This window comes from Alligator mississippiensis, chromosome 2 (genome assembly GCF_030867095.1).
Source record: "Alligator mississippiensis isolate rAllMis1 chromosome 2, rAllMis1, whole genome shotgun sequence".
Classification (NCBI taxonomy): Eukaryota; Metazoa; Chordata; order Crocodylia; family Alligatoridae; genus Alligator; species Alligator mississippiensis.
Genome location: NC_081825.1, coordinates 39,970,582 through 39,998,540, shown reverse-complemented (window position 1 = coordinate 39,998,540; position 27,959 = coordinate 39,970,582). Strand labels below are relative to the sequence as shown.

Sequence of the window (27,959 nt, the reverse complement as noted above, 5' to 3'; positions counted from 1 at the left end):
TATGTCTCTCGCATATACTTGTTCTGAGACGTGGTACAAAGAGGGAGGTAAGCACGTTGAAGGTCTCTTGGCCAAAGTAAAAGTGGATAAGAATAAGGGTGATCTCATGGTGGGGATCTGCTGTAGACCACCACCCCAGGAGGAAGACGAGGCAGTTTTCAAACAGCTAATGAAAGTGTCAAAACTGCAGAACCTGGTGCTAATGGAGGACTTTAATTACCATGACAGCTTTTGGGAGGGTAACAGCAGTGCCCAGGCAGCCAAGGAAGTCTTTGGAATGTGATGGACGTAACTTTTTGATACAGATGATGGAGAAATCAACTTGAGGGAGAAGCTCGTCAAATGCTGCTCACAAACGGAGTAACTGGCTGATAATGTTGGGGTTAGAAAGCAACTTGGATGACAGGGATCAAAAAGGACAGAGTTCAAGATCATGAGGTAAGGAAGTAAACAGACACTGCAATTCAGAAAAGCAGACTTAAATTCGAGGAACCAGTGGACATGATCCTATGGGAAGCAAGTCTAAAGGTAAAAAGTCCAAGACAGCTGGCTGTACCTTAAGGAGGCTATACTGAGGGTCTAAAACTAGCCTATCCTGATGCAAAGAAAGACAAAGAAGTACAAACCAGCCAGGCTTAAGTGTGAATTTCAATGACTTGAAACGCAAAAAGGAATCTTACAAAAAGTGGAAGCTTGGCTATGTTTTACTAAGAATAAGCATAAGACATATCACACAGGCGTGCAGAGAGAATCAGGAAAGCCAAGGCGCAAAAAAAACCCCAAAACTACAAATATGCTAAAATTAAGGAAAAAGACCGAAGGAACTGTAGGTCCTTAACTGACTGAAGACAGTAGTCTCATAATGGATGATGTAAAGAAACATGATATATTTAATGCCTTTTTTTTACTTCGGTCTTCAGGAATAAGGTCAGCTATCAGATGACAAGCACAGCATGCAGCAAGAATGGGAAGGATAAAATCAGCCTGTACTACAGAAAACATGTTAGAGATTACTTAAAGGAGCTGGATGTTTTCAAGTCAGCAAGGCTGAATGGAATGCAACATAGAGGTAACTGTCCAGAGACGCAGTCTATTCTCTTTGAGAAGTCATGGAGGTTGGGTGATGTCCTGGATGGCTAGAAAAAAGGCAAATGCAGTGCATAACTTAAAGAAAAAAAAAAAAGGAAAGGTAGAAGGATCCAGGTCAGTCTGACCTCAATACCTGGAAAGATTATGGAACATGTCAACAAGGGATCCTAATTGCCTAGAGCATAATTATCCAACTGGCAGTCTGTGGGCCATAATGTAGTCCAAGAGCATTTAAATCATGATGGTGGCAGTATTAACACATTCAACACCACCTTCTCACCACTGCTACTTAAACTGCTGCATCAGTGCTGCCAACAAAGGAGTTAACACTGGGGTGGGCAATTATTTGGGCCCACAGGCCACATAGTAGGTTCTTCGGAGCTGCTGCAGGCTGGTGAGCACCCCCCACTCAAAAGCCCACGTGCCCTGGGGCTCCTCTCCGCCATTGTCATCAGCACTCAGCAGCAGCTGAATGCACAGCCCCAGCCCACCATGGACCAGCTCCAGACCAGCCAGGACCTGCACACACAGCCCCAACCCCACACCCGCTCTGGACCCACACACCCATGATGAGCAGCAGCTGCCAGGCAGAAGCTACTGCTGGGCATGGGGGAAAAGCAGCCACCTTCTTCCTTACCATTGCCAGGCACTTGTTGCTGCAGCAGCCCAGAGCCCATTCCTGGGCTGCCCTGCAGCTCCTCTCCACTACCACTGCTGGGCGCCTTGGAGGGGGCACCAGTAGTGGTGATGATAAAGAGCTGCAGAGTAGCCCAGGCATGGGCTCCAGACAGCCGCAACAAGAAGGGCCCAGCAATGATGAAGAGGAGGCAGGCATTTTTGCTCTGCACCCAGCAATTTCTGTCTGGCCACCAGTGCTGCTGCAGGTCCGAAGCAGGAGCAGGGTAGACTGGGGTGAGGACTGTGTGCGCGGGTCCTGGCTGGTTCATTGTGGCTGGGGTAAGTCCAGAGTGTGAACAGCATGGGCCAGGGATGGCTAGGGCTAAGTGTGCAGATCCCCGCCAGTCTCCATGGGGCTGGGATCAGCGATGACAACAGCATGGAGCCACTGCTACCAACACCTGGGTTGCTGAGAACTGGAGTGCAGCTGCCCGAGCCCTGCTGCGTGCCCAGGCGTGGTGGGATGCACCATGGACCAGATGGTGCTTGGGTCAGAAAGGACCCGCTGTGGGCAGGACAAGTCACTTTGTGGGCTGGATCCGGTCCGCAGGCCATATTTTGCCTACTCTCAAGTTTACACCATCACTATGATTTAACCACTTATGGCCTACCACTTCATTTTGGTTGGACACCCCGACCTAGAGGATAACAAGCTAATCAGGAACAGTCAACATGAATTCATTAAGAGCAAATCATGTTTGATTTTCTTCTATGACAAAGTGACTGGCTCTTAGGATGGGGGGCGAAGGTAGGAGGAGAGCAGTGGATACGATGCACCTGGACTTTAGCAAGGCTTTTGACACTGCTTCTCATGACATTCTGTAAGTAAGCTACGGAAATACAGTCTAGATGGAAGTATTGTAAGGTGAATATATAACTGGTTGGATCATCATGATAAAAAGTGCAGAAATCAATGGTTCAATGTTTATTTGAAAGGAGGTATTGAGTGAGGCTTCAATCCTGGGTCTGGAATCGTTTAATATCTTTAATAATGATTTTGTGAATGAGTCCACTGTTAGGAAATATGAAGGACAGAATTAGGACTCAGAATTACTTTGATAAACTGGAAAAATGGTCTGAAATTAATCAAATGAAATTCAATAACAAACAAGTTCTAAGTCCTGTATCCAAGACTGAAGAATGGCCTGCAAAAATACAGAGTGTAAAATGATTGGCTACACTACAGTACTGCAAAAAAGGATTTAGGGCAGGGGTGGCCAGAGTTACTCACCCTGGGGGCCACATCCGATCCTCCACTGAAGTTCAAGAGCCGCAGAACAGCAGGGGGGGTGGCGCGCTGAGTGATGTGGAGGGGGGTTGCTGAGCAACCCGGAGCCAAGCCCTGGAGTAAGTGGTGAGGCTGCAGCCCCTGCTCTGGCAGCCTGGTGCCTGAGCTGGCAGTCCCGGAAGCAGTGGGCGGGGCTTCAAGAAGCAGGGCAAGAGCCACAAGTACTGTGCCAGCAAGCTACATGCAGCTTGCGAGCCATGGTTTGGCTACCACTGATTTAGGGGGTCATAGTGAATAAAAGCTAAATACAAGCCAGTGGTGTGCTCTTGCACAATAGGTTGTCTTAACAAGATTGTCACCTGACCCTTGACATTAGTCAAGAGAAGTGATTTTTTCACTCTGTTATGAGCTACATACATCAGGGGCTCGGTAAACTGTTCACCACAGCGCCCTGGGGAAAAACTAGAAACAACAGGCTACAAACTCCTGGAAGATAGTTTCAGGCTGAACATTAGGAAAAACTTCCTCACAACTAGGGTGTCCAGACTATGGAACAAGCTCCCCTCAGAGGTGGTGCAATCACCTACCCTAGGAGGTCTTCAACAGAAGACTGGATGGTCACCTGGGTGGGGTCACCTGACCCCAGATGTCTTTCCTGCTTATGCAGGGGGCTGGACCTGATGATCCTTTGGGGTTCCTTCCAGCCCTGTGAGTCTATGATTCTAACTAGCGAGGCCTCACCTAGAATACTGCGTGTACTCTCAGCAAGTTTGCAGATGACACCAAGCTGGGGGGGAGTAGTAGATACTCTGCAGGGTAGGGGTAGAATTCAGACAGACCATGACAAATTAAAGGACTGGACCAAAAAGAAATGTCATGAGGTTCAACAAGGACAAGTGCAAAGTCCTGTACTTAGGACAGAAGAATCTCCAGTACAGGCTGGGGGCTGACTGAACGGGTAGCAGCTGTGCAGAAAAGGATCTGGGGGTTACAGTGAGCAATAAGCTGAATACGAGTCAGCAGTGTGCCCTCATTGTTAAGAAGGCTAATGGCACACTGGGCTGCATTAGGTATACTGCCAGCATGTCAAGGGAAGTGATTATTCCCTTCTATTCAATGCTGATGAGGAGGTCACATCTGGAATACTGTGTTCAGTTTTGCCCCCCCCCAACTACAGAAAGGATGTGGACAAATTGGAGACAGTCCAGCAGAGAGCAACAAAATGGGTAGGGGGCTGAGGCACATGACTTTTGAGAAGAGGCTGAGGGAACTGGGCCTATTTAGTTTGCAGAAGAGAAGACTTGAGTGGAAGATTTGATAGCAGCCTTCAACTACCTGAAGGGGGGTTCAAAAGAGGATGGAGCTAGACTGTTCTCAGTGGCGACAGATGATAGAACAAAGAGCAATGGTTTCAAGTTGCAGCAAGGGAAGGTTAGATTATATATTAGGAAAATTTTTTCTCACTAGGAGGGTAGTAAATCCTTGGAATAGGTTACCCAGAGAGGTTGTGGAATCTCCATCCTTGGAGGTTTTTAAGACCCAGCTTGAAAAAGCCTTGACTGGGATGATCTACTTAGGGATGATCCTGCTTTAAGCAGAGGGTTGAACTAGATCTCCTGAGGTTCCTTCCAACCCTAATTTTCTATGATTCTAACCCAAGCTCTTCCAATTTCTAGTCTGGAAAGGAGAAAACAGAAGGGGAATTTGATAGCTGTCTTCAAATACCTGAAGGGTGGTTATAAAGAGGATAGCAATTGATTACTCTCTGTGGCCAAAAGGGGCACGACAAGGAGCAATAGTCTTAAACTGCATCAAGGAAAATTTAAGTTAACTATTAGTCAGAACTTTGCAACTGTGAGGGTGGTTAAGCATTGGAACAAGCTGCTATAGAATTCCCATCCTTGAAAAAGCATGTTAGAAAACATGTGGTATAGAAAGGTTTAGACAGGGATCCTCAAGCAAGGGATTGGACTAGGTTACCTCATATGATGATGACCCTTTTAGCACTATTTTTTCTATGATTCTGTTATTCTGTTTCGGGGTACACAAAACATAAGTAATGGAAAAGTTTATAAGTCGAGCACTAATAGCATGAGACTGCCTAGTTGAGAGCATATAGAAAAATAAAACTAAAATCTGTAATTAGTTCGTTAAAATGCATAACTCTAGCCTTTTGTTTGGATGAACAAAACAAGTCGCTTTTAAGTTCTAAAACCTTAAGTAACTGTAATTGGCAGTTTTTAGTAGAAATATATACTGTTATGTTTAAGAAATACAGGACCAACAGTCATCCAAAATTACTTTGCACAGTATAGTGATATTTTGCACATCTCTAATAAGTGTATATAAGTATACACAGTGCTCTTCAATCTGAAAAAAGAAAAAACACTTAGGCTTACTTTTAAACATGATTATAATTCTTCTGACTTCAATTACATGACTCTCCTGCTTAAAAATTAATCATATGCTTAAGTGCTTTACTCTAATGGGGCTATCATTGCCATCCCTAAACTAGATTTATTCTTTGGGGGAGTTCAAAGAGTCATATTTTGACTGATTTTTTCTGCAGTGCCCTTAAATTTAGTTTACACCTTACTCTTTACAGAATTCCCCAAGAAACAGAAATAAAATGTAGATATAAAATAATATTTTACTAAAGACAAATACGTTTTTCAAAAAAAGTAAAAGGTAATATAAAAAGACAAACACACAAGAATTATAAACAGTGAAAACAATTATTTGGCAGTTCTTGTAAAAAATTCTGTACTAGTGAAATCTTGCATGTGTACTTTTTATGTAATTTGAATCCATCTAAAACAACAGAAGTATCTCAAAACAACAATGAAATCACAATTTAACTACTGCATCAGAGAAATTTAACTGTACCAGTCTTGGGAGTGCCATGCCAGTAACTGAGCACACAAGTTTGACAGTCTGTCCATAATGAATGTAGCCATCACGCACCGTGAATTCTTCTCCCTCCGATTCATCATCATCCACTGCGTGAAGCAGACAAAGCATTTTAACTCCTTGATCATTTTATGGCAAGGACAAAATGTCACTATAAATACCAAATAACTAACAATGAATTTTTACTTTGAAAAGTTATTAAAAGGGAATACAACATGAAGTTTGGATTAGATGCGCAGTGTTTTATTTTTACTTACAGAGATGAATGTAAAATGCTCCCCACTGTTGTGAACTGGCATGGAAATTACCTCCTTCTACGTGCAAGTATCTTGTGCTAACTGTTTGGGATCGAAGTCTATTAAATAGTGCCACTTTTGTCCCTGATGCAATACATACTGCAAGAAAAGAATACAGATTTATTTGATATTATAAATAGTTTAACATAATGAAATAAGGAGAAAATTAATATACTGGATTCAGACCAACTGCTTCAATAATCTGTAATTCATTATTTTCTAAATTAAACCTTTATGATCCTCTGGAAAAGTACTACGAAAGACATAATGACTCATTTGCAATTTCTGTTTTCTAAAGGTACTATAGTTCTCAGGAGTTTGCTTGTGTGGGAAGATGCGCACGCACACAAAGTGCACCCTTAGTTTATGTAATGAGTGACTGATGTGTTGAGAAATAATTAGGACAGAGGTTTCTTACTATTTTCTACCGCATCCCTGCTTCACTGGGAATGATGGACACATCCCACCATTCACAGGCCCTACTACATCAGGATTTTACAGAGTTCCTGCTCTCTCCTTTTCCTTCATGTCTCCTTTACAGTTCATTTTTCCTCTTGTCCTTCTTTTCCTGTGATTTCTTTCTTTTTCCTATTCTTTTTTGCTCCTCTATATTTTGCACTTATCTCTTCCCATCCAGCTTTCCCTTCTCCTATTTCCCTTTTTAGTAGCTCAATTACTTTTCCGCATTCCCTATTCAGCAGAAGAATAAATGATTTTGGGGCTAACTGATATGCAGAAGACTAAAACAGTCCCACAAAAGCTGAGGAGAGACATTTGAACTGGTAGATGGGACTGGAAGCTCCCTACTAATAAACTTTAGCACTAAAATTAGAAGAAAGAGAGGAGTTGAGAAATATTCTGAAAGACATCTGCTATTTTAACCATCAAGCCAGTAAGACACTTGCAATATGGCTGGGAAACGAGTCCTCGGCTTTCCACACTAAGCCCCTTTTGTGAGCCTAACACCCCAATACACTAATCTGTAAACTCCAAAAGGAGTGCCTGGGTTGGAAAAGATTAGTTTATAATATTGGAATCTTGGCATTAAAAGGTTAATCCGATGGATCAAGAGTAAGAGAGGCCACAACTCCAGGTGCATCAATGGTACAAAGGAAAAACTTAAAGGGAAAGTGAAAAGGAAACTTAAAAGTACCTCTGAGAGTAAGTTAAATGACCTCAGGAGGGCCTAATAAAAGAGATACATGAACAATTCGTTCTGAACTCTAATTGAGAGTGAACATCTTGAAGGTAATCATACAAAATGCATTAAAAGAAGATTGACATCAAATGTGAGCAAAGTTTTTGAGAGGTTAATAGCAATATTTAGAAGCAGTACAGAGTTGGAGAGATTACCTATCAACATCCTAAAGCGCAGGAGAGCTTAAACTCCTTGCTGTGTCCAACAGCTTTAGAACTTTGAAACAAGGACATTCTGGACTATGTAGGTACTTATACACCTATAGTCTACTGAAGGAATTGAGCTTAAATTGTTAATGATAATCACATTTAACCAAGTTACAGCATAACCACATAACCTGAAGGGAAAATAATAAAATATCACAGTATAAAGTTCTGAAATATACTGCAGTAAATCTGGAAAATATCAAATGAATCGTTTTTACTTTGGATTGTATGTCTCAAACAACAAAGAAGTTATGGGGGGGTCAAGTGCACCAACTAAAGCAAAGGCCTGAAAACTAAATACTTACAGTCTGCATTTTTCAGTGACTGTTTCTTTTTAGAAGGTTTGGAGATGACTTTGATCCGTTTACTGAGGAACACACCGATGTCATCACTATTGCCATAGAACATTTTTACTGATAACATGAAGTGCTTTCTCTTGTCTGAGTCAGATATGTACAATGTTTTGGCTGTGCAATAGTTCTGCAGATGAGAACAGATCACTGTTTCTTTTTCAGATAAGCTTAGAGTTCAAGATAACAAACTTATATGCAACTTACGAGAAAAGAGACCATGGATATAATGCATCCTTAAACACAGTCACCTATAGTTCTATAGCAATTCCCTAAGGAAGCAAATACTATTTTTCTGAAGCATAATGAGAGGAACATGGGAAAATTCTGCATTATTTCAGTGAAAGGTATTTCTTAATGTACTGTTTACTCATGTTGCTCATTACCCAACTTCAAATGCTTAATTTATTACAGTTTTTGGGGGCCACGGAAGACAACACACTGACTTGTTGGGAGGGTAACAGCACAACCCAGGATGCATTTCACATAAATGTATCTGTGCTGGAGGAGTGGACTGTTAATAAACCAGGGATATTTGAGCAGGTCCACAAAGACAATACAATAGTTACACTAAAGAGCTTTTCTAAGTACAGAATAAGTTTTCTTCAAACAATTCTTGGTATTACACAAATCAACAGAAAATAGGTGCAGTCTCAGGAAGCTATGAGACTCGTTATAATGTTGCTAATAGTAGTTTGAAAAAGAAATTGTATTTATTCTACCTTTCCTTCCAAGTTTAGCTGCTGCATTTCTTGGTCACTGTTTCCTATTCCAATGAAAGCGCATGGTTGTGACTCTTGCTCAGAACAACCATCCCGTTCCATTTGTTCTTTTTTTTTCTTCCATCCACTACCCATAAGATACACACATGGAGGGGGGCAAAAGAACCTGAAAATGAACATATTTATTACATTTATGGATATGTGGCTTGAATAACAAACTTTGCAAATAAAATATAAAACATGCTCCAGCACACATGAAGCCTGTCTAGTCAAATGCACATTTTATAGCTAGCAGTACAACGTGCATATAGATGTATAAACACACTTCTCGTTTTCCTAAAAGTATTTATTAATTTTTAAAATATAAAAGATTAAAAATGAGCATTTGATAAACAGTCAGAAAGAGAAGGCTGTGTATCTGAACAACAGTTTTCCATTTCAAATATAAGAGGGCTCAGATCTAGTGCAACACCATAGGTCAGAGGTCAGCAACCTACAACCCACAGAGCCATTAGATCTGGCCTGCAGACATGGGGCTTCAGCAGCCAGCACTTTCCCCTGAACTGTGGCAGGAAGAAGCAGCAGCTGCTGGATCCTGGCATCTGCCCAACTCCAACCTGAGATGGGTCATTCCAGCCCACAGTCTGAAAATGTTGCTGACTGCTCCCATAGAGTGAATCAAAACTCTGCAGTACTGGAGAGACTCTCAGCTTTCTAAAACAGAACTGACAGATATCAGGCCTTAACATTATGTTACTTTACAGATTTGATTATTCTAGTGTTTACTTGAACATAAATAGGTATCTCTAACACACTAACACAGCATCAACTGTTTCACCTTAAGCAGGGAGGCAGATTCTTTATTTTGTATAAAGAATGTATTTGCATCTTCCTCCAAATTTACAACACCCACTTTGAAATGGATCCGTTTAATAAAAGAAAGTTAAATGTAAATGTGGCCCCTTTAAGAAACGTGTCATATGTAGTCTCTCTTCTTTTTCTACCCTCCTTGTAAACAGTCATAACAGCCCACCCCTCAGGCAAAGGGATATTATTCAATTTTTTAAAATTAATTCAAAAAGTATTACTACGCAAGGCAAAATGTCCTTTTCTTCCTAGTGATCTTGCTTGAAAAGTATATATATAATCGTTTTTCAAGAGCTTAAATTTTATTTAAATCATTACTTATTTTAATTATTTTTAACCCTCCTGATTGTGAAGAAAACCTGAAAAAATCTGAACTACTTGTTCCCACGCTTCCACTATTTGCCTTGTGTTCCTCTTAAACACTAAACAAAGCTGCCCACTCCCACACCCATTGCATAAGAGCAGAAATGATGTTATGGTGTGTGCTCTGTAGTCTGCTGGTGTTGTGGTAGTGGTAAAGGGTGTGCCTGTGGGTAAAAGTCAAGGGTGGGTACTGTTAGGTGATTTAATTTTCATTTCCTTGTTTTTGTGGGTTTATATCTCAAAGAAAAATAAAAAAGATAAAAATCACTAGTTGACCACAAAACTTGCATGTGAATAAACAAAAACTGGTTAGCATGTATTCATAGATCTTTCAAAATCTATTTGTCACACACATACCTCTCCTTCCCAAATATACATATAAAATATGGCAAATTTAATCTGTCTTTACACTGAAGGAAAACTGGTATTTCCAAATGTAAATAACTTTCAGTTTCTTTTGTGCACAAAAACTTGTCTTAATTCCTTTTGGTTTCAATTCAGCCAGGAAGTCCAGAGAGAGACTATTTTCTTCAGTTGAACAAATTAATTCAATGTTGAAATGCCATGTGAGAGTTGGGAAAGCAAAAAAAAATATTTTCCTCTTTCAATTTATGAATAAAAGTCACTGGGGGAGCAGATTAACTCTATAATTCTAAAAAAATAATCTTAAAAGAGTTTGGTTCTTGATCTGGTTAGGCACTTTTGAAAATGTAACAAAGTTCACATGTACAACTTCAGAGACCTCAACACATCTGAAAAATTTAGCCCAGGCTAACCAGAAACTTATCTTCAATTTATTGACTGCCATTCATGTTTTTGTTCAATTAATTGGTTTAATTTATTTTTCTTATGTAAGCAGCACTTTTATTACCTAATAAATTTAAAACTCTCTTTATACAAACTTTTAATTTAATTCCAAGTTTCATCCAAACATAAGCTGAACTCAATGCCAATAAATAATTATGATCTAATAAAATGAAGAATAATTTATCATTTTCTAATATAATAAAAATGTGAATGCCTGAATCTGAATAAATATATGTTAACATTTAAAACTGTTCAAACAGATGTGCAAGGATATCCTATCTCCTCAAACTGGCTAAGTAAAGTACCAAGTTTAGTATGAACAATGTATCTGATTTCAAAACGAACATATTTTAATATGTATACTAACCAATGAGAATTAGTTATTTTTCCTACAGAAAATTTCAATGATGTGTGGAAAACAACATTAAAATATACTAAGAGAGTATCCTGTTGTTATACTAAATCACAGGGGAGAAAAAATGTTTAAAATAAATATTTAAATAAATCCACACTGCTTTCTGAAACACAGGACAACCTAATATGCACCAATATAGCATAAATCACAACTGCAGCCTTTCCAAAGTTTTACAGATCATCCCTCTTTGGCCTGAAATTCAGTCACTTCCTGTGAAGTACCAGTATGAAGCAGCTCTCAATAAGATACTACCAGAACTTTTCAATTGTGGACACTGCTAATTACTTTCTGGAAATATCACTTTGTAAATTAACTTAATAAACATCAACTCTTATTAGATATGGAGTCTGTAGGCAGACATCTGGCCCTAAAATTCCTTCCTGGCCCTAAATATGGCAATCAGTCTAACTCTGAGTGGAGGAACAAGATCCTTTAGCCAGGAACCTCTAGGTTTAAGTCCCAAAAGAAGCACTGGCACAACACATTCAAAATCCCCAGCCTTGGCTGCAGCCAACCCCTGATGCAAAAAATGCACAGACAAATACATAAAGCCCTTGATATACATAGCAGCAAGGAGGTGAAAAAATTCCTTCCTATCCTCATGTGGCAACTAACGCAGTCCAGATGCATGAAAAATACTCACTGTAGAACATAGGCATTGCTACTCAGATCATCCCTTAGCAGTGCTTGTCCAAGCTTTTTGAACATATGCCTCCAGTGACTGAGTCCACAACTTCCTTACATAGACTATTCCACTGCCTCACTGTTCTAATCATGACAGAGTTTTTCCCAATATCCAATCTAAACTTACTTTGCTGCACCTTCAAGCCAGTGGCCTGCCTCCTGCTCTCTGCAGGAAGAGAAAAAAAAAGGCATTCTCCATTATCTTTATGGTAGCTCTTCACCATATTTGAAAACTGCTATCACATGCCCTCTTAAGTGCCTTTTCTGCAAGCTGAGCATGTCTATTTCTTTCAACCTCTCCTTGTACAACTTGCCTTCTAAGCCCTTTATCACTTGCTGCCTGCCTCTGGACCATCTCTAAATCTCCATGTACTTTTTAAAATGAGAAGCCTAAAACTGTATGTAGTACTCTAGACAAGGCCTTAACCAAGGCTGAGTAAAGAGGAACTGGCACCCAATGTTTCTTCTGTTCATACATCCCAAACATCACATTCACTTTTTGTGCAGCTATACACTGTAGACTCGTATTGAGCCTGTGATCCACCAAGACTTCCAAATCCTTCTCTGTAGTGCTGCCACACAGCTAGATGTCACTCATCTTGTATCAGTCTTTTTGATTAATCTCCCTGAGGTGTAGTACCTTGTGTATATCAGCAGTGAACTTCATCCTAGTAGTTCCAGCCCAACTTCCTAATCTGTCAAGATCCTTCTGAATTGCACTCCAGTTCTCCATTGTGATCACAGTCTCCCAGTTCAGTATTGTCTTCAGACTTGATCAAGAAGATCTCCTTTCCAGTATCCAAATAATAAATATGTTGAACAACACTAAGCCTAGGACAGACCTGTCTCTACTATCCTTTGGAGACTCCACTCAAAACCTCCTGCCATTCTGACATAGATCAATTTTTAATTACTCTCTGCTTGGGGCTAGAGTCAGTTGCTTATCCACTTTGTAATAGTTCTGTCTAGCTGACATTTATCTGAAGTGTTATGAGAAGGTCACATGGAACTCGGTTAAAAGCCTTCCTAACATCCAGATACATTATATCCACAACATTCCCTTCATTCACTCAAGCAGTTACTTTGTTGAAGAAGGTCAAATTTGTTTGGTACAATATGCTCTTAGTAAATTTATCCTGGCTGCTATTTCCTTCAAATGCCTGCAAAAAACTTCTTTATGATATACTCAAGTAACTTTCCAGGTATCAAAGTGAGACTAATTGCTCTATAGTTACCCAGGTCCTCCTTTTTGTCTTTTTAAAAGAGGGGCACTATGTTGGCCCTTTTCTAGCCCTCTGATACCATGCCTAACTCCCACAACTTCATAAATATTATTGCCAAGGGCTCCAAGATCTCTGCCAGTTCCTTGAGTACCCTGTGACAAAGTTCATCAGGCCCTGCCAACTTGAAATAATTCAGACCATCAAAAGTTTACTGACCAACTGTCTTATTATCTTATCCCTCAGCTTGTCCCCTTTGTTATGCAAATCAACCTTATTAAGTGTCTGGGTGCAGCTTAAGTTATTTTTTTGTGAAGACTGAGGCAAAGTAGCTCTTGTGCACTTCAGTCTTCTTTGTATCTTCTGTTAACAGCCCATCCTGGCTGGTTAACAGCAGACCTACAGCTTCCTTTGTCTTTTCTGGCCAACATGCTTACAGAAACTTTTGCAACTTTCCCTGGCAGGTGCAGCTCATTTTTCATCTCTGCCTTTCTGATTTCGTCCCTGTAGGTTCCTACTTTTTACTGGTAAGCTTCCTTGGTGACCTGCCCATTTTTCCTGCATACTTTCCTTTTGCATTTGAGGCATCCTAGAAGCTCCTGTACAGCCACATGGTCTCTTTCTATTCTTCTTGTGCTTCCATCATGTCAGAACAGTTTCTTGTTGGGCTGCCAATATTCTGTGCCCTTTAGAAGCACCCAGCTGTCCTGGGTACCTTTACCCTTCAGTCCGTCTTCCCATGTCACCATGCCACTTATCTCCTTGAGTGGGATGAAATCTGCCTTTTTAAAATTTAGCATCTTAGTTCTGCTGACTTGATGTGTTCCCCATCTCAGGACCTTAAATTTATTGTATCAGGATCACCTCCTCCCAAGTTTCCCATCACCTTCACATCCTCCACCAATTCTTTCCTATTGGTCAGCACAAGATCAAAGACAGATGACCCTCTAGTTCTATCCTCAACCTTCTGGAACAGAAAACTGTTCACACAAGTTAGGAACTTGCTTGACACTATGGTTGGCTGTATTATTCCTTCAGCAGAGTCTGGAAAATTGAAGTCTCCCATCAGTACTCTCTCATAACTTTTTTTTAAATCTCCTTGAAAAGTGCTACATGCATTTCTTCCAGATTTAACAAACTATAAAAAAAAAAATATATTATACTGGTGTTCTCTTTCACCTTTTATCTTCACCCAAAAACATTCTGATCTGTTACCTTCTTCCTCCTGGACCAGGGAACAATTGCATTTATTTTTGACATGCCAGGAGACACCATCATGGTTTCTCCCAACCCTGTCCTTCTGAAACAGTGTAGTCCCGTGTAGACATGCAGCCATAAGAGCTGTCCTACCAGGCCTCTGCAATACCGATCAGATTATAGTTCTTTTCACAGGCTGCGACTTCCAGCTCATCTTGTTCACTCCCCATACTTCTCAAGTTTGTATACATACACCAGACATATTTTGTATTCCAACCTATTTACTTCCCTTTTGTTTCATTTGTTGCTGTCCTGTGGCTCTTTGGCCCTTTCCCAGAGTTGAGATTTTTGGGGGGGGTTTTCCACTCTGGGTTGTTTGCTCTGTTGCTGGACAGTTTTGATTACCACCCCTGATGGAAACTAGTTTAAAGCCCTCCTTACTAAGTTGGCTAGATGATGCCTGAAGATGCTTTCTTTCATTGTGCTTAACTGGATTCCGTCTCTTGCTAGCAGTCGGCCTCCCCAGAATATCTGCCCATTTTCAAAGAATCCAAAGCCATCACATTGACATCCCCATTGCAGCCATGCATTTACTTCTACAACACGATGATCTCTGGCTAGGCCATTGTCTTCCACTGGGAGGACTGATGCTTGTGCTCCAAGCTCCTTAATCCTTTTGCCAAGAACCTCGTCCTCACCACTGAACTGCTCAGTGTCATTCCTGGCAGCATCACTGGTGCCTACATGGATGAATGGGAAAAGGTAGTGGTCTTCAGGATGGATACGCTTCGGCAGTCTTTCTGTAAAATTCTGAATATGGGTCCCAGGCAGACAGCATGCCTTCCAGGGCCTCAAATCCAGACAACAAATTGGTCCACTGTCACCCAGAAAAGGAAGTCTTCAATCACTATCACACTCTTCCCCCTTGGTGCAGTGATCTTACAGACTCCATCCCTTGGACCCTGACAGGCTTGCCCCTGGAATGAACCACAATTAAGTTAAAGGTGACAAAATTAATTTACAGAGGCGCACAGCATGGTCTCAGAGAAAACTGTCAGTACATTTTCTTCAGCAGTGTTGACATGTTCTTGAAGCAGGACAATGGATATGAACACCTATAGCAGGGGTGGGCAAAATACAGCCTGTAACTAGCCCCTGCAGCACTCCATATGGGGCCATGCCTGGCCCACTCACGCCAGAACAGCCTCTGACAGGCTCCTACTGGCACGAGCGCTTTGACCCCAGCCAGCAGGCACAGCTTGAGATGGGCCTGTTCTGGGTGTGGCTGCAGCCGGGTGCTGCTCTGCTCCCCCTACCTCTAGCAGGTGGCTTCTGTTCCTGATTTTGCCCCTCCCATGCTGTGCTGCACCACTCTGAGCAAGCAGCTTCAGCCAAGTGGCTCCTGCCCCAGCTCCCAGCCGGTGGAAGTTGCTGGTAGAAGGTGGCCAGGAGCTGGAACCAGAGCCCTACATGCCGAGGCAGGAGCCACCCACCTGCCCAAAGCCACCCGCTCACCTGCCACCCCCAGGAGCTGCCGATGGAGGCAAGGGGAGCAGAACGACACCTGGCTGCAGCCACACTTGGAACAGCCCTGCTGGAAGCTGCTCCTGATCTTGCCCCAGCTGCGCCACACTGCTCCTACCCCAGCACACAGGGCTCTGGCTCCAGCTCCCGGCCTTCTCAGGTGTTGGAGCCCTACGCACTGGAGCAGGAGCTGCCCAGCTGAAGCTGCCTGCCTGTCTGTCCAACTGGAGTGGTGCAGCACAGCACGGCTGGGGCAAGATCAGGAGGAGGAGTCACTGCTGGAGGCAGGGAGAGCAGAACAGCACCCAGCCAGACTGGGCTGCAGGAGCACGGCACTGACTGCCCCAGAGCAAGTGGGTGGGGCTTGGCCCCATGTGGAGCATCATGGGAGCAGTGCAAACTGCACCACCCGAGTGAGCTTTGCAGCATGCAACCCCAGCCCCTCCTTTCCTTCTCTTCACCCAAAGTAGGTTCCTGGGACCTAGCACCCAGGCAGCCCCCATCGCATGCACGCACACACACCTGCCTCCCCATCCCCCGGAGCCATCGCTGCCGTGTGACCCAGCCCTGTAATCCCAGCCTTGTTCACCCCTCCTGCTCCTGAATACTACTCCCCACCTGCCTGCAGCCCCATAGGGAGTTTTGGTGAGCTGTTGCAGCAGGGGGATGGGGGAGAAAATGCTGACCCAGCCTGTGAGAGCTCATCAAAACTCCCCTACATGGCCCTCAGACCCAAATAATTGCCCACCCCTGATCTATAGGATCCCAAGACAAAAGACTTTTTCCCCAGGAGAAATGCAATGCCTCTTTACAGCCTAAAAGTAATAGCAATACTTTTTCATTTAGGTACATTATTAGAAAATATGTCTATCTGGCCCCCTTTACATGTTACAGGTATTGCACAATTAACTGTTTAAATGCACAATTATCTTAAGACCAGCTACATGTGCAAAGTAGCTATCATTCCATAAAAGACCCCAACAATCCACAAAGGTAGACCTCAAATACGTGTCCTAACTTTAGAGCTGGTTCCTATTAAGCTTTAATGTCCATGCATAGCAGGGTCTCCCCTGTGGGTGGTAGCCCTGTCAGTCACAGGGGTACACCAATTCCCATCCAGGGCTGGGAGTCCTGCAACTGAGGGGACTCTCAATCCCAGCAGCTGCTGACTCTGGGTCCTAGCACGACAGGGACCCAGGGTCTCGTAGCTGTGGATGATGGGTTTCAGTTGTGTGAAACCGCCAGGACTGAGGGATCATGATGTGTGCCTGGTAAACATTATGAAACCAGGCCCCAAATAGTTCACCCAGAATCCCTCGGCTGCCCTGTACCTCATCTGCATATAAACTTTTGGAGTATGCCAGGACTCATGATAAGAACACAGGTTCCAATAATGAGAGGGGGTTTAATTAGCACATGGATCCTTCATTGGAGGGAGGGAGGGGAAAACCTGGAGTGCACGCACGCACACACGCACAGCAGTGCTGAGCTGAGCTGAGGTAAATCATGATCCTTTGGCTTTGAATTAATATCCAAAAAAAAAGTTTGTACTACACATAAGTAGGTACCGAAGCGCTGCTCAACTGTGTTTATATAGTGCCTGTGCCAAAACTTGCAGCAGTTTCAAACAAAGGTAAAACACGTCGATTCTGGATGAAATAAATGCATAGTTACTATATGTACATTGCTATAGCCATGTTTAATTTCAAGGTTATCTTTTTCAATTTTGCTCCTCACTTCTATGTGCTCAGGAAGAGCAGGGTCTGACAGTAAGAAGAGGGGAAAGGAGCTGTCAGGGGCAGTGGGAAGGGGACAAATTCAAAGCAAGCCTCCAATAATTAGATTCTATACCTGGAAAATTAAAACAAATTTATAAATTTTCCATATATAAAATCTAATCATTAGGGGGTTATCTTATCATAAGGGTCATCTTCTATTTGAGTAAATATGGTATGTAATAAGCTTCTATTTGAGTAAATGTGGTATGTAATAAACCACCAGTAAAAAACATGCTGATCATGCCACTGAGGCCATGTTTCCAAAATTTGAAAATCAGTGCAAAAAGAAAATAAGGAGCTGGAAATACATATTGCTAACAGTTGAACAACATCGCATACCACTTTTCTCCCTTTGCTAGAGGTACATTTTGTCTCAACTTTTGTTATCTAGCCACTGTTTCTGCTTTCTTCAGTGGCACTGAATAGTTCATTGAGATGACTATCTTAAATGTGTTTCTGACAGATAGTAGGGCTGGAGTGTTGTAGCTCTGATGGTCCAAGCAACATATGAGGCAAAAAAATGTTTTTGCAATATTTTTTACTGGATCAACTATATAATTTTGCAAGATGTTGGATAAGCTGAAGTGCACTTTATACCCTTCTGATTGTACAAGTCACTACGTTACAGGACAAATTACCATGTCCAAAAGGGTGCTTGGAAGCCTCTCCTACCTTGGTATCATTGGTTGAGCATCACTATTCTCTTCACAGGATAGAAATGGTCTCTACTTATGGAAGAAATCTAAAACTCAGGGACTTATTCTGCTGGTCTCTGAATTCTCAAGCCCAAAAGGCAGTCCTGGCCACATTTATGTATATTTGCCTCATAAAAATATTTAACTCTCTTCCAATTATTAATATAAATCATTTTCAAAATAGGCAATTATTATGAGATATAGATTTTAAGCAAGATTTTAACATTATGTATTTTATTAGAATAAGGAAGAGAGAAAGGGAACTATATTTCTAGAGAAAGAATGCTAAAACTCTCATTTAAGGTACTAAAGTTATATTTCACCAGGTAGTAAAATGCTGAAATCCAGCTGTGTATGCCAATTATGTAACTGAAGAACTGTAAAACAAATATTACAGGCTGGTTTATCCCTCATGTACTTTGTTATATTTACCCTGTAGGAAAAATAAAATGCAAAAGGCATTAACAAAATGATACATCCATACAACAATTTTCTTTCACATCACTTTTTCCAGTCCTATTATAAGCTATGCCCTTTGACTGCTTAGGACACTAGATGGCGATAAAAGACCACCAGGAAACCTTTTATCTCATTTAAAGGGGTGCAGGGGGAAATGGCTCAATCTTTTAAACCTTTTTATTAGAATTTAGGAAAAAGTAATCAAGAAACTTTGTAATGTATTATACTACAAAACCACATACTGATTCACAGCTTACTATATTTTAAATGTATGATTTCAAACTACCAAGTCATAAAATAGAAACAGCTAAAATATTAGCAACGTTCCTTGAGTATTTCATCATCAGTCCAGGCTTGGGTGTGAGCCTCTTACTCTGCCTCCAGGTGTAGACAAATAGTCTCCCGCAATTTTATTTTTAAACAACAATCGCAATGTACAGAAGCAGATATCAGTTATATTGGCTAGCAGATACATAGCAAAGTACACAAAGACATTGCTAATCCAGCCACTTCTCATAGTATGAGACAAAAGACGACTTTTGGCCTTGTTTAGTTTAAAGTGACAGTCAAAAAACCCTCATTTTCCCCAAAAATGGATTAGGACACATACATGTAAACTTATACATTCATGTCAGGATTGGTTTCTAGTACATCTAAAGAGAAGACAGACACAAAAACCTAATTAACTATTTAAGTCTAAAAGAGTTTTTCAGTCTTATCAACTGGAAACCGAGTGGGACTAGGTCCTGTGGAACGTATTAAATTACTCTTTTTTCCACCTTCCATTTACAGGGTCTCCTTACTGCTCTTTCTTAATCACAAGGCTCTATGTTTCTGACTGAGTGGGAGGTAAAAATTCCCCAAAGATAAAATCTGAACAATAAACTAGAAGATGGTTGTGGAGGGAGGGAGCGAAGAAAGTATTGCTTCTGAACTATCGGACTGTCATCACGGACTTGACTGCAAGAGGTAACGAGTAAAAAAGCATGCAGCGATTTACTTGCCTACTGGATGGTTAAGAAATTCCCTTGCCTGTGTAGTCTTTCCTCTGTGCTGTAAAAGGATTGGCAGCTTATTTTTCAAGGAATGGAAAAATCTACCTCCAGCTTTCCCATCTAAGGAAGAAATGGCACTGCATGATCTACAGATCACAGATGAGGATCTGTCATGGATCAACTCTGTTACGTTCTCAGTCCATACCAGATGCATAGCACAATCAAGAATGTCTTCTGGACAAAAACCCACTCGCACACAAGTTCTGTAGCACAAGATGCACAATTTGGTACCTGCCTTCTTGCTGATGTAAAGCACAGCCTCTGTCTGAATGACAACCATGATACCAGGTTTCTGAAAGTATTCCATGCATTAAATAGCAATAATTTCCCAGTCTGTACAGCTGCTGTTGCTGTAGAGATTAAGGTCCTGGGATAAGGGGCACTTTCTGAATGTTCCTCTTGCTCATATTGGACATATCTCTAGTACATACAATTCACACAGTTGGAATCTGCAAGTCAAGCTCATCACTGAACTGGCGCTCAACCAGAGAAATCCAGGGTTGTGTGTCACTCGCAAGTGAAATGAACCTCCTTCTCCTGCTTGCTTCCACTGGGTCCACCGTAATGGGATTCAGATGATAAAAGGTCTTGGAAATGCTAATTCAGCTCACACCATAAAAACTGAGTATTCAGAGTTTAGTCCAAGCTGTCAGTCACCTAGCTTGATGAACTCTCTCCCTTAGCTTGGTAGTATATGGAATCATGTTCTGTAGCAGAAAGACAAAGTTGAGCTCTGCTTCACTGAGCTCTTGTGTACTGAAAAGAACCACTGGGGAAAATGGGGACTTGAGATAGTTTACTTTGAATCCTACTGACTCCATTGCTCATAATGACTTGATCCTTTGGCAACCTTCAGAATGACATGCTTCACCAGCCAAACAATCAAACATGTGCACTCCCAGATCCCAACGTATAACACAACTGAGGCAAATCAGTTAGGGAAAAAAACACAGTACTATCCAAACAGGCTACCAATGATGTGGGGGAGGGGGAGGGAAGGGAGGCAGGAACCAGTTTCTGCCAATACTATCAAATCCAAGTGCTCACTGCTTTTGTTTAACTTGGACTTCAACTTCCAAGGATCTATCTTTAGAAGCCCTCTGCATTATCCCTTTGCTCATCTTACAGAAATATTCCCAAGTCATTCTAAGGAAGGCCTAAGAGTGATAAACCACCTGCTTTTCTCAATTGTCAGGATATTTTCAGGAAAATATTTTTCCTTGCACTTGGTGGTTGATTCAGAGACAGCAAGGCAGGAGATACGTTTGTCAATTACCTACTTTGTTCTGAACATGAAATCACTGAGCAGCCTTCTTTCCTTCTCAGGAGTTAAAGAAACTGACAACACCACTAACAAATACAATGCAACAAGAAAAAAAAAAAGAGAAAAAGGATTAGGTGCCCGAGTACTACAAACAGGCATTGGAGCCACATGGCAAGCCTTGAACAAGGCAAAGAACTCAACCACAAAACAATAATAGTTAATAACCTGGACCTGACCAGAGGGCAGGCACATGGTTAAGTATACTCAATGAGATGAATAGAAAAGTCTAAAAAGCAGCTGAAAAGGTCCAGCTCTTACAAAATAAACTCCTTTATCAACAGGTGCCAAGAAGGAATCGACTAGAACAGTTAGAAGATGCTGAACAAACTCAGGGAGAATAGAATGGAATCAGCCAGGAGGATTGGCCCTCAGTTCCTCTGGTGACCATCCTTAAGAACTTAAAAAGCTTCAAGAGATTGTGTGTGGTGCTACAGAGAAGAGACCCAGGCATGAAAATCCTGGTGCAGGACATATTTAGAGAAATACAACTAGTACAAGTCTGATTTAGAAGCTTAAGTCTCCATAAAACCAAGATGACTCCATAACAAAATAAAACATCCATGTCTAACCTAAGTGCTGAACCAACTTGTTCACCTACAGATTTCTTCTGACAGATTTCAGTCAGGTCTGCTGTTCCAAAGACTGTTACTACTGGAGAGAGATGCACTCATTTCAAAAGAGCTGATGACCATTCTGTTACTATTACTACATTAAGATTTAAAGATCATAAAGTAGTATCAGGAATCCACCACGCTACATTTGTACAGACGAACAACAAAGGAAGTCCCCATTTGCTTGGCAACATCAGAAACTGTCTCTCCCTAGGATCCTTCAATAAAATAACAACAACAAAAAAAACAGTATTGTCCACCAAGGTAATTATACTTTTTATTAAGCTTCATCAATATAACTGCAAAAAGTTATTACATTCACCGCATAGCAAATTGCACTTAGAATGTTAAAATATGAGATACAGACAGAGAAAACTAAAGCCAAAATTCTATTTCCCTCTGTGCACCTAAATACCAGTTTTCTAGCTGTTCATTTTTGGTGTGTGTATAGACTGAGCATGCGGAGGCTACTCAGTTGGCTGGGCAGGCATACTGCTACACATGTGCAACCATTCTCAATGTTCAAGTGTGTGAGAGTCATAAAAAGGTAGTGGACCAGAAACCACTTATTAACATATTAGGTGTCAGAGGAGGAGCATGCAGCTTCCCCAGCTTTAGCCCTAATAGCCGAGTAGCATAGGTACTTACCCAAGAAGCAGAAGACTCAGGTTCTAGGCTCTTCTCACTCAGAGGTTTTAAATTGCATCTCTGACTTCCCAGCACAGTGCTCTAACCACAAACATCACAAGTTAAGCATTATCTAGTCCCCTCTCCAGTACTCCTTTTGAACCCAGTTCCCTCTGCAGCCAAGAGGGAGATATGTGGGACCAGAAGAAAAAGTTAGAGGTTGTGGGGCTCAGTGAAACTGGTGTTGCCCTGGATAAGAGGGACCCCAGGTAAAACACAAATGTCCCAATGGGACAGAAACTTCCCCAATCCACAGCTTTCTGGGATAGTGGCTCAAATTTCAAGAGTGCAGGAGAGGGGACTGGATAATACCTAACGTGGTTAGGAAGTCAGAGAGACTCAAGTTCAAATCCCCACTGGGTGAGGGTGGCCTGGAACCCAGGTTTCCCCCTTTCTGGGCAAGTACCCTTACCACTCAGCTATTAAGGCTAAAAATACTGGAAGTCCCCCCTTCTTCCCTCAGCACTTCCAAACTTTTTCAGACTTATGTTTAGGTATATGCTTGCATGGCTGGGTATATGCCCAAACAACGTGCAGGTTACTACTGCACGTATTCAAATTATGCAAATGTGCTTATACATAACAAAGCAGGAAAGCATAAAAAAATAAATAAATAAAAATCAATCCTGGTACGAGGCTAGAAAATGGTCATCTAGGCATACTGGGGGAAACAGAATTCCACCCTGAATGTAAAGCTGGGAACAGTAACCAGGAATTCCTATAGCCTCTAGATTACACTGTTTTACACCTGAAAACTATGAAAAGAATCAATTTCTGGAAAAAAAAATAGGTGCCTGTTTCATACAAATACAAAATGTTCTCTGTACAATACTGGACATGTAAAGTGAGTCAAGTATTTCCTTGAGAGACTTCTGTCCAACACAAAAAAAAAAGCCAAGGAGAACTTTCCATAAAGCTTAAAGAGTATAACGCATCTTCACACACAAATAACAATTCTCTTCAGAAATGCAAGCAAAGAAGTGGAGAAAATTAATGTCCAACCATAAGATTGTTTTAAAACCTATACTAATTTTACCCAGCCCTTCAACATGAAAGGCAAAAGCAATGTGCCACTACGAGCAAACTAAAATAAACTCAAAATCAAGGACCTGACTTTACATGTGTATAACTTGGGGAAGAAATAATTCCAGAGATTTAATTACAATTGGAATTTCTGAGCATGCTGTTGACTCTGGCAATGTAGCCAAGAATATGACATCACTTGCAGGACTATCAGTTTGGGAGCCTAATGGAATAGTGTACTGTAATTTCTGAACATTAAGCATTGGTTTAAAAAAAAAAAAAATCAGAAGAAAATCAGAATTTTAAGTGTTAATCAAAAAGCAATCCTTGTAAATATTCCAATATTGCTCTCATATCGAAAAAAATGACAACATCAGTTTGGAAGTTACACTATATTCCAGTATGAAATTCATAACCACTGCCACACTCCTCTCTGTAAAACTTGCAGTCTAATAAGAATTTTGTACTCATTTGATAAGCCTATTGCTAGCAAGGACACCTGAAAGAATTTGTACAAAGAACTTCAGGTAAACTGGTTAGCGTTTGGACACTTAATTTCTATAATAGAACATAAGTCCTTCTTGTCATGCAAAGACAATTATTTATTGTTTATATGCATTAACCAACACCAACATCTGATTATTGTTCAGTTTGAGCCCATACCTGCAGTCATGACACCACTGAATAACAATGCAAAATTCAGTGCGAAGGTCCAGTATTAATTTCCACTTAACAGTACTCCTCAGGAGACTTTTAATGTTTACCAGCTCCACTGAGAATTATGCTGCGCCAGTTTAGCTTCCACTTACCATGGGATAGGAATGATCACACTAAAGTTACAAAAGAATGGCTCATACACAGAAGTCCTCACACCCTTTTAGTATGGTAAAATATGCTGGTCTGTCATTATCCAGTAGTAGATGTTACTTATTTGAATTTGGTACCACTAAATCTCCAACTTTTGCAGGCAATTTTCTTATGGATACCAATTTTCATCTTTTTTACCATATATATGCTATGCTACATGGTACCATAAACCTCAGAAAATGGTGGCAAGCAAGATGATACAACAGGATGTGGACAAATGTGGGGAAAGATTAAGCATCAAAACAAAAGTAAATGCTGCACAGGTGCTATTTTAAGGCTACATTATATTACTAACACATCTGAAAAACCTCATTAGGTCTAGTCCAGTATTTTTTAGCTCAACAGTTTAGCACTGGAAATGTTTGTCTGCATTTCAGTAAATATTTAATGCTACTGTACTTTATCAGAATAACTAGAATTCTAGGCATGAGGGAGCTTCTGTTTTGAACTGCAAGTCAGGATTTAAATGCCTCAGCAGAACGGTTTGTAAAGGCCTGCGCACACATTTTCATCAAATGCATTCATGAACAAGTCTAGTATACTTTCTTACAGCTTCTTGCCTTAGAAAACTACCTAAAGCAAAGGTAATTATCCGGAAATGCATTGCTTAGATACTGTGGGGACAACTGAAGTATACACACCTACACTGACAAGATCAGACAGATAGCATCAGACTGTTTATACAGTGACCCAGCTTTAACAAGTCTGTTTTATCACAGTTTAATTTATGCATTAAAATGATGCACATCTTGACATGTCTTATTGCTATTACAAACTTCATTTATGAAACGATCCCCATTTAAATGGCACTTAAATAAACACTTCAGTCTCCCCTTTCTGGGGTGGGGAACAAACGTTTTTAATATGAACAAACATTTTACTTCATATGAAGGGGAAACAAAAGCTAATTTCCATCATCTCTTCTTCCTCCAAACAAAAATAATCTCCACAGATCCTATTACTATGGAAAAATACTTTAAAACAACAGAAATGGAGAATAAGTTTTCTTTAGGTTTTTTTCTACGTTTCATTTTACTTATATACTGTGACATTAATTTTCTTAAAAGATTTTCATTTCAGACTATATCTGATTAAATATTAGAAACTAATATCCTGCCTAGCATACAGCTGAAACAGTAAATTCATTTGGAAGATGACAGAAGAAGCTAGGGTGGAACCAGGACAGAGTCCGAGACTACAGGTAGGTGTGTGCACAGTGTCATGCTGAAAGCAACATGATTTGCAGCATTCATTATGCAAGTAACTGTCTTTGGCAATATATTTAATTTAGAGTCCATAAACATGTTTTCTGAGTTTGAATAAGAGGCTTTGAAGTAGTTGATAGGTACCACAATAGCTGATGACACACAAAAATGAGCACCATTTTCCCCCCACAGAGTGAACAGAAGATGAGGTAAAGGAGACCCCCTTACCTTTTTTCATTTCCATATGACTTCTGTGCAACTTTTGCATGGAGGATTAGCACTGTTTGATCACCCCTCTCCTTCAAATAATTTCGCATAGCTTCCCTAAAAAGTAAAATGGAATTAGGTTTTGAAAGGAGTGTTGTTTTATTTTTTAAATGGATATAATCATCTATGTAGAACTTTTAAGACAAATAAATACAACTGAGGTTGAAAGGATGCAGAATAGAAGACGATTCAACATACTCAAATAATAATAAACAGGGTCTGAATTAAGTGTTTTAAAAGTAACTACTACGCAAAAATAACTCTGTATTTAATTTGTACCCCATAATTACATATTATATTATAATAGATTAAGGCCATCTTGCTCTCTTCTCCAGCAGTTTTTGGTTGCCTTCAACAAACCTGATGATTCTGTAAAAGAACACTGGTGTTTATTTCAACAATCGAATCAAACCAAGGACACTGTGCTCTCACTGTTATAACAAATATTTTGCTACACACACTGATCTGAAACACACTTTAAACTAATATCCCTTCATTTTATCCAAGGTTTACAACTCCTAAAGCAAGGTGCTTACACGACATGCCAAGGTTCAGAAAGATTTCTTGTGCTATCATTAAGTATCACATTGGTTTACTGGTATACGAGAAAAGATACCTTCAGACCCCAAAGAAAAAATGTAATTTAAAAATGCTCACATATGTCTAAACTGATATTTGCTTACTCACCTACCAAGGAAAGCTTCCTAGTCCCCACAGGGAACCAGGCAAAATGAATTTTTAAGCTTTGTACTTACTATATACTGATATTCTAGCATTCATCTCTACAATACCAGGAAAACCATATGCAAATTGTCATTGGTCCAAAATATAGACAACCAACCCTGAAGCAATTAGGTAGAGAATAATAACAAAAAATTGTTTTTTAGATATATAGGGAGTAAAAGGAAGGCCCAGGGTGGAATAGGACCTCTACTAAATGGGCATAAGCAATTGGTGATGGACAGGGGGGATAAGGCTGAACTCCTAAGCAAGGGGCAAGACAAGTCTCTCACTGGGATTGTAGAGAGGTAACAGCAGGGTGCCAGACTACCAAGCATAGACCCTGAGATGGTGCAGAGGCACTTGGAAGAACTGGATGCCTTTAAGTCGGCAGGCCTGGATGAGCTCCATCCAAGGGTACTGAAGGCACTGGCTGATGTCACTGCACAGCCACTGGAGGGAATATTTAAACACTCATGGTGCACGGGCCAGGTCCCGGAAGACTGGAAAAGGGCTAATGTGGTCCCCATTTTCAAGAAAGGGAGGAAGGAGGACCCTGGCAACTATAGCCCAGTCAGTCAGTCTCACCTCCATCCTTGGCAAAGTCTTTGAAAAAATTATTAAGGCTCACATTTGCAAGAGCCTGGCAGGAAAAATTATGCTGAGGGGAAACCAGCATGGGTTCGTAGCAGGCAGATCATGCCTGACTAATCTAGTCTCTTTTTATGACCAGGTTACAAAACACCTGGACGCAGGAGTAGGGGTTGACGTCGTTTACTTAGACTTCAGGAAGGCCTTCGATATGGTATCCCACCCCATACTGGTGAACAAGTTAAGAGGCTGCGACTTGGATGACTACACAGTCCGGTGGGTGGCGAACTGGCTAGAGGCTCGTACCCAGGGAGTCATAGTGGATGGGTCGGTATCAACCTGGAAGGGTGTGGGCAGTGGGGTCTCGCAGGGCTCGGTCCTTGGATCGATACTCTTCAATGTCTTTATCAGCGACTTGGACAACGGAGTGAAGTGTACTCTGTCCAAGTTTGCGGATGACACAAAACTGTGGGGACAAGTGGACACACCGGAGGGCAGGGAACAACTACAAGCAAACCTGGACAGGTTGAACATATGGATAGGAAACAACAGAATGCAGTTCAACAAGGAGAAATGCAAAGTGCTGCACCTAGGGAGGAAAAATGTCCAGCATACCCACTGCCTAGGAAATGACCTGCTTGGTGGCATGGAAGCGGAAAGAGATCTTGGGAGTCCTAGCGGACTCCAAGATGAACATGAGTCGGCAGTGTGATGAAGTCATCAGAAAAGCTAATGGCACTTTATCGTGCATCAGCAGATGCATGACGAACAGAACCAAAGAGGTGATACTTCCCCTCTATCGGGCGCTGGTCAGACCGCAGTTGGAATACTGCATGCAATTTTGGGCATTGCACTTCAGGAGGGATGTGGATAACCTGGAGAGGGTCCAGAGAAGGGCCACTCGTATGGTTAAGGGCTTGCAG

At 41.2% G+C, this 27,959-nt stretch overlaps 1 protein-coding gene across 3 annotated transcripts in view; it reads right to left on the bottom strand.

The window, feature by feature from the left end:
- Nucleotides 1-27,959, bottom strand: part of RBPJ (recombination signal binding protein for immunoglobulin kappa J region) — a 109,155-nt gene that overhangs the window by 18,831 nt on the left and 62,365 nt on the right. For all 3 annotated transcript variants that reach the window (XM_006260435.4, XM_006260434.4, XM_059721616.1), the window contains 5 exons: nt 25,687-25,782; nt 8,678-8,843; nt 7,911-8,085; nt 6,163-6,300; nt 5,882-5,994 (listed from right to left, as the gene is read on the bottom strand). In XM_006260435.4, coding sequence (XP_006260497.1) covers nt 5,882-5,994; nt 6,163-6,300; nt 7,911-8,085; nt 8,678-8,843; nt 25,687-25,782 — 688 coding nt within the window. The remainder of the gene's footprint in view (nt 1-5,881; nt 5,995-6,162; nt 6,301-7,910; nt 8,086-8,677; nt 8,844-25,686; nt 25,783-27,959) is intronic.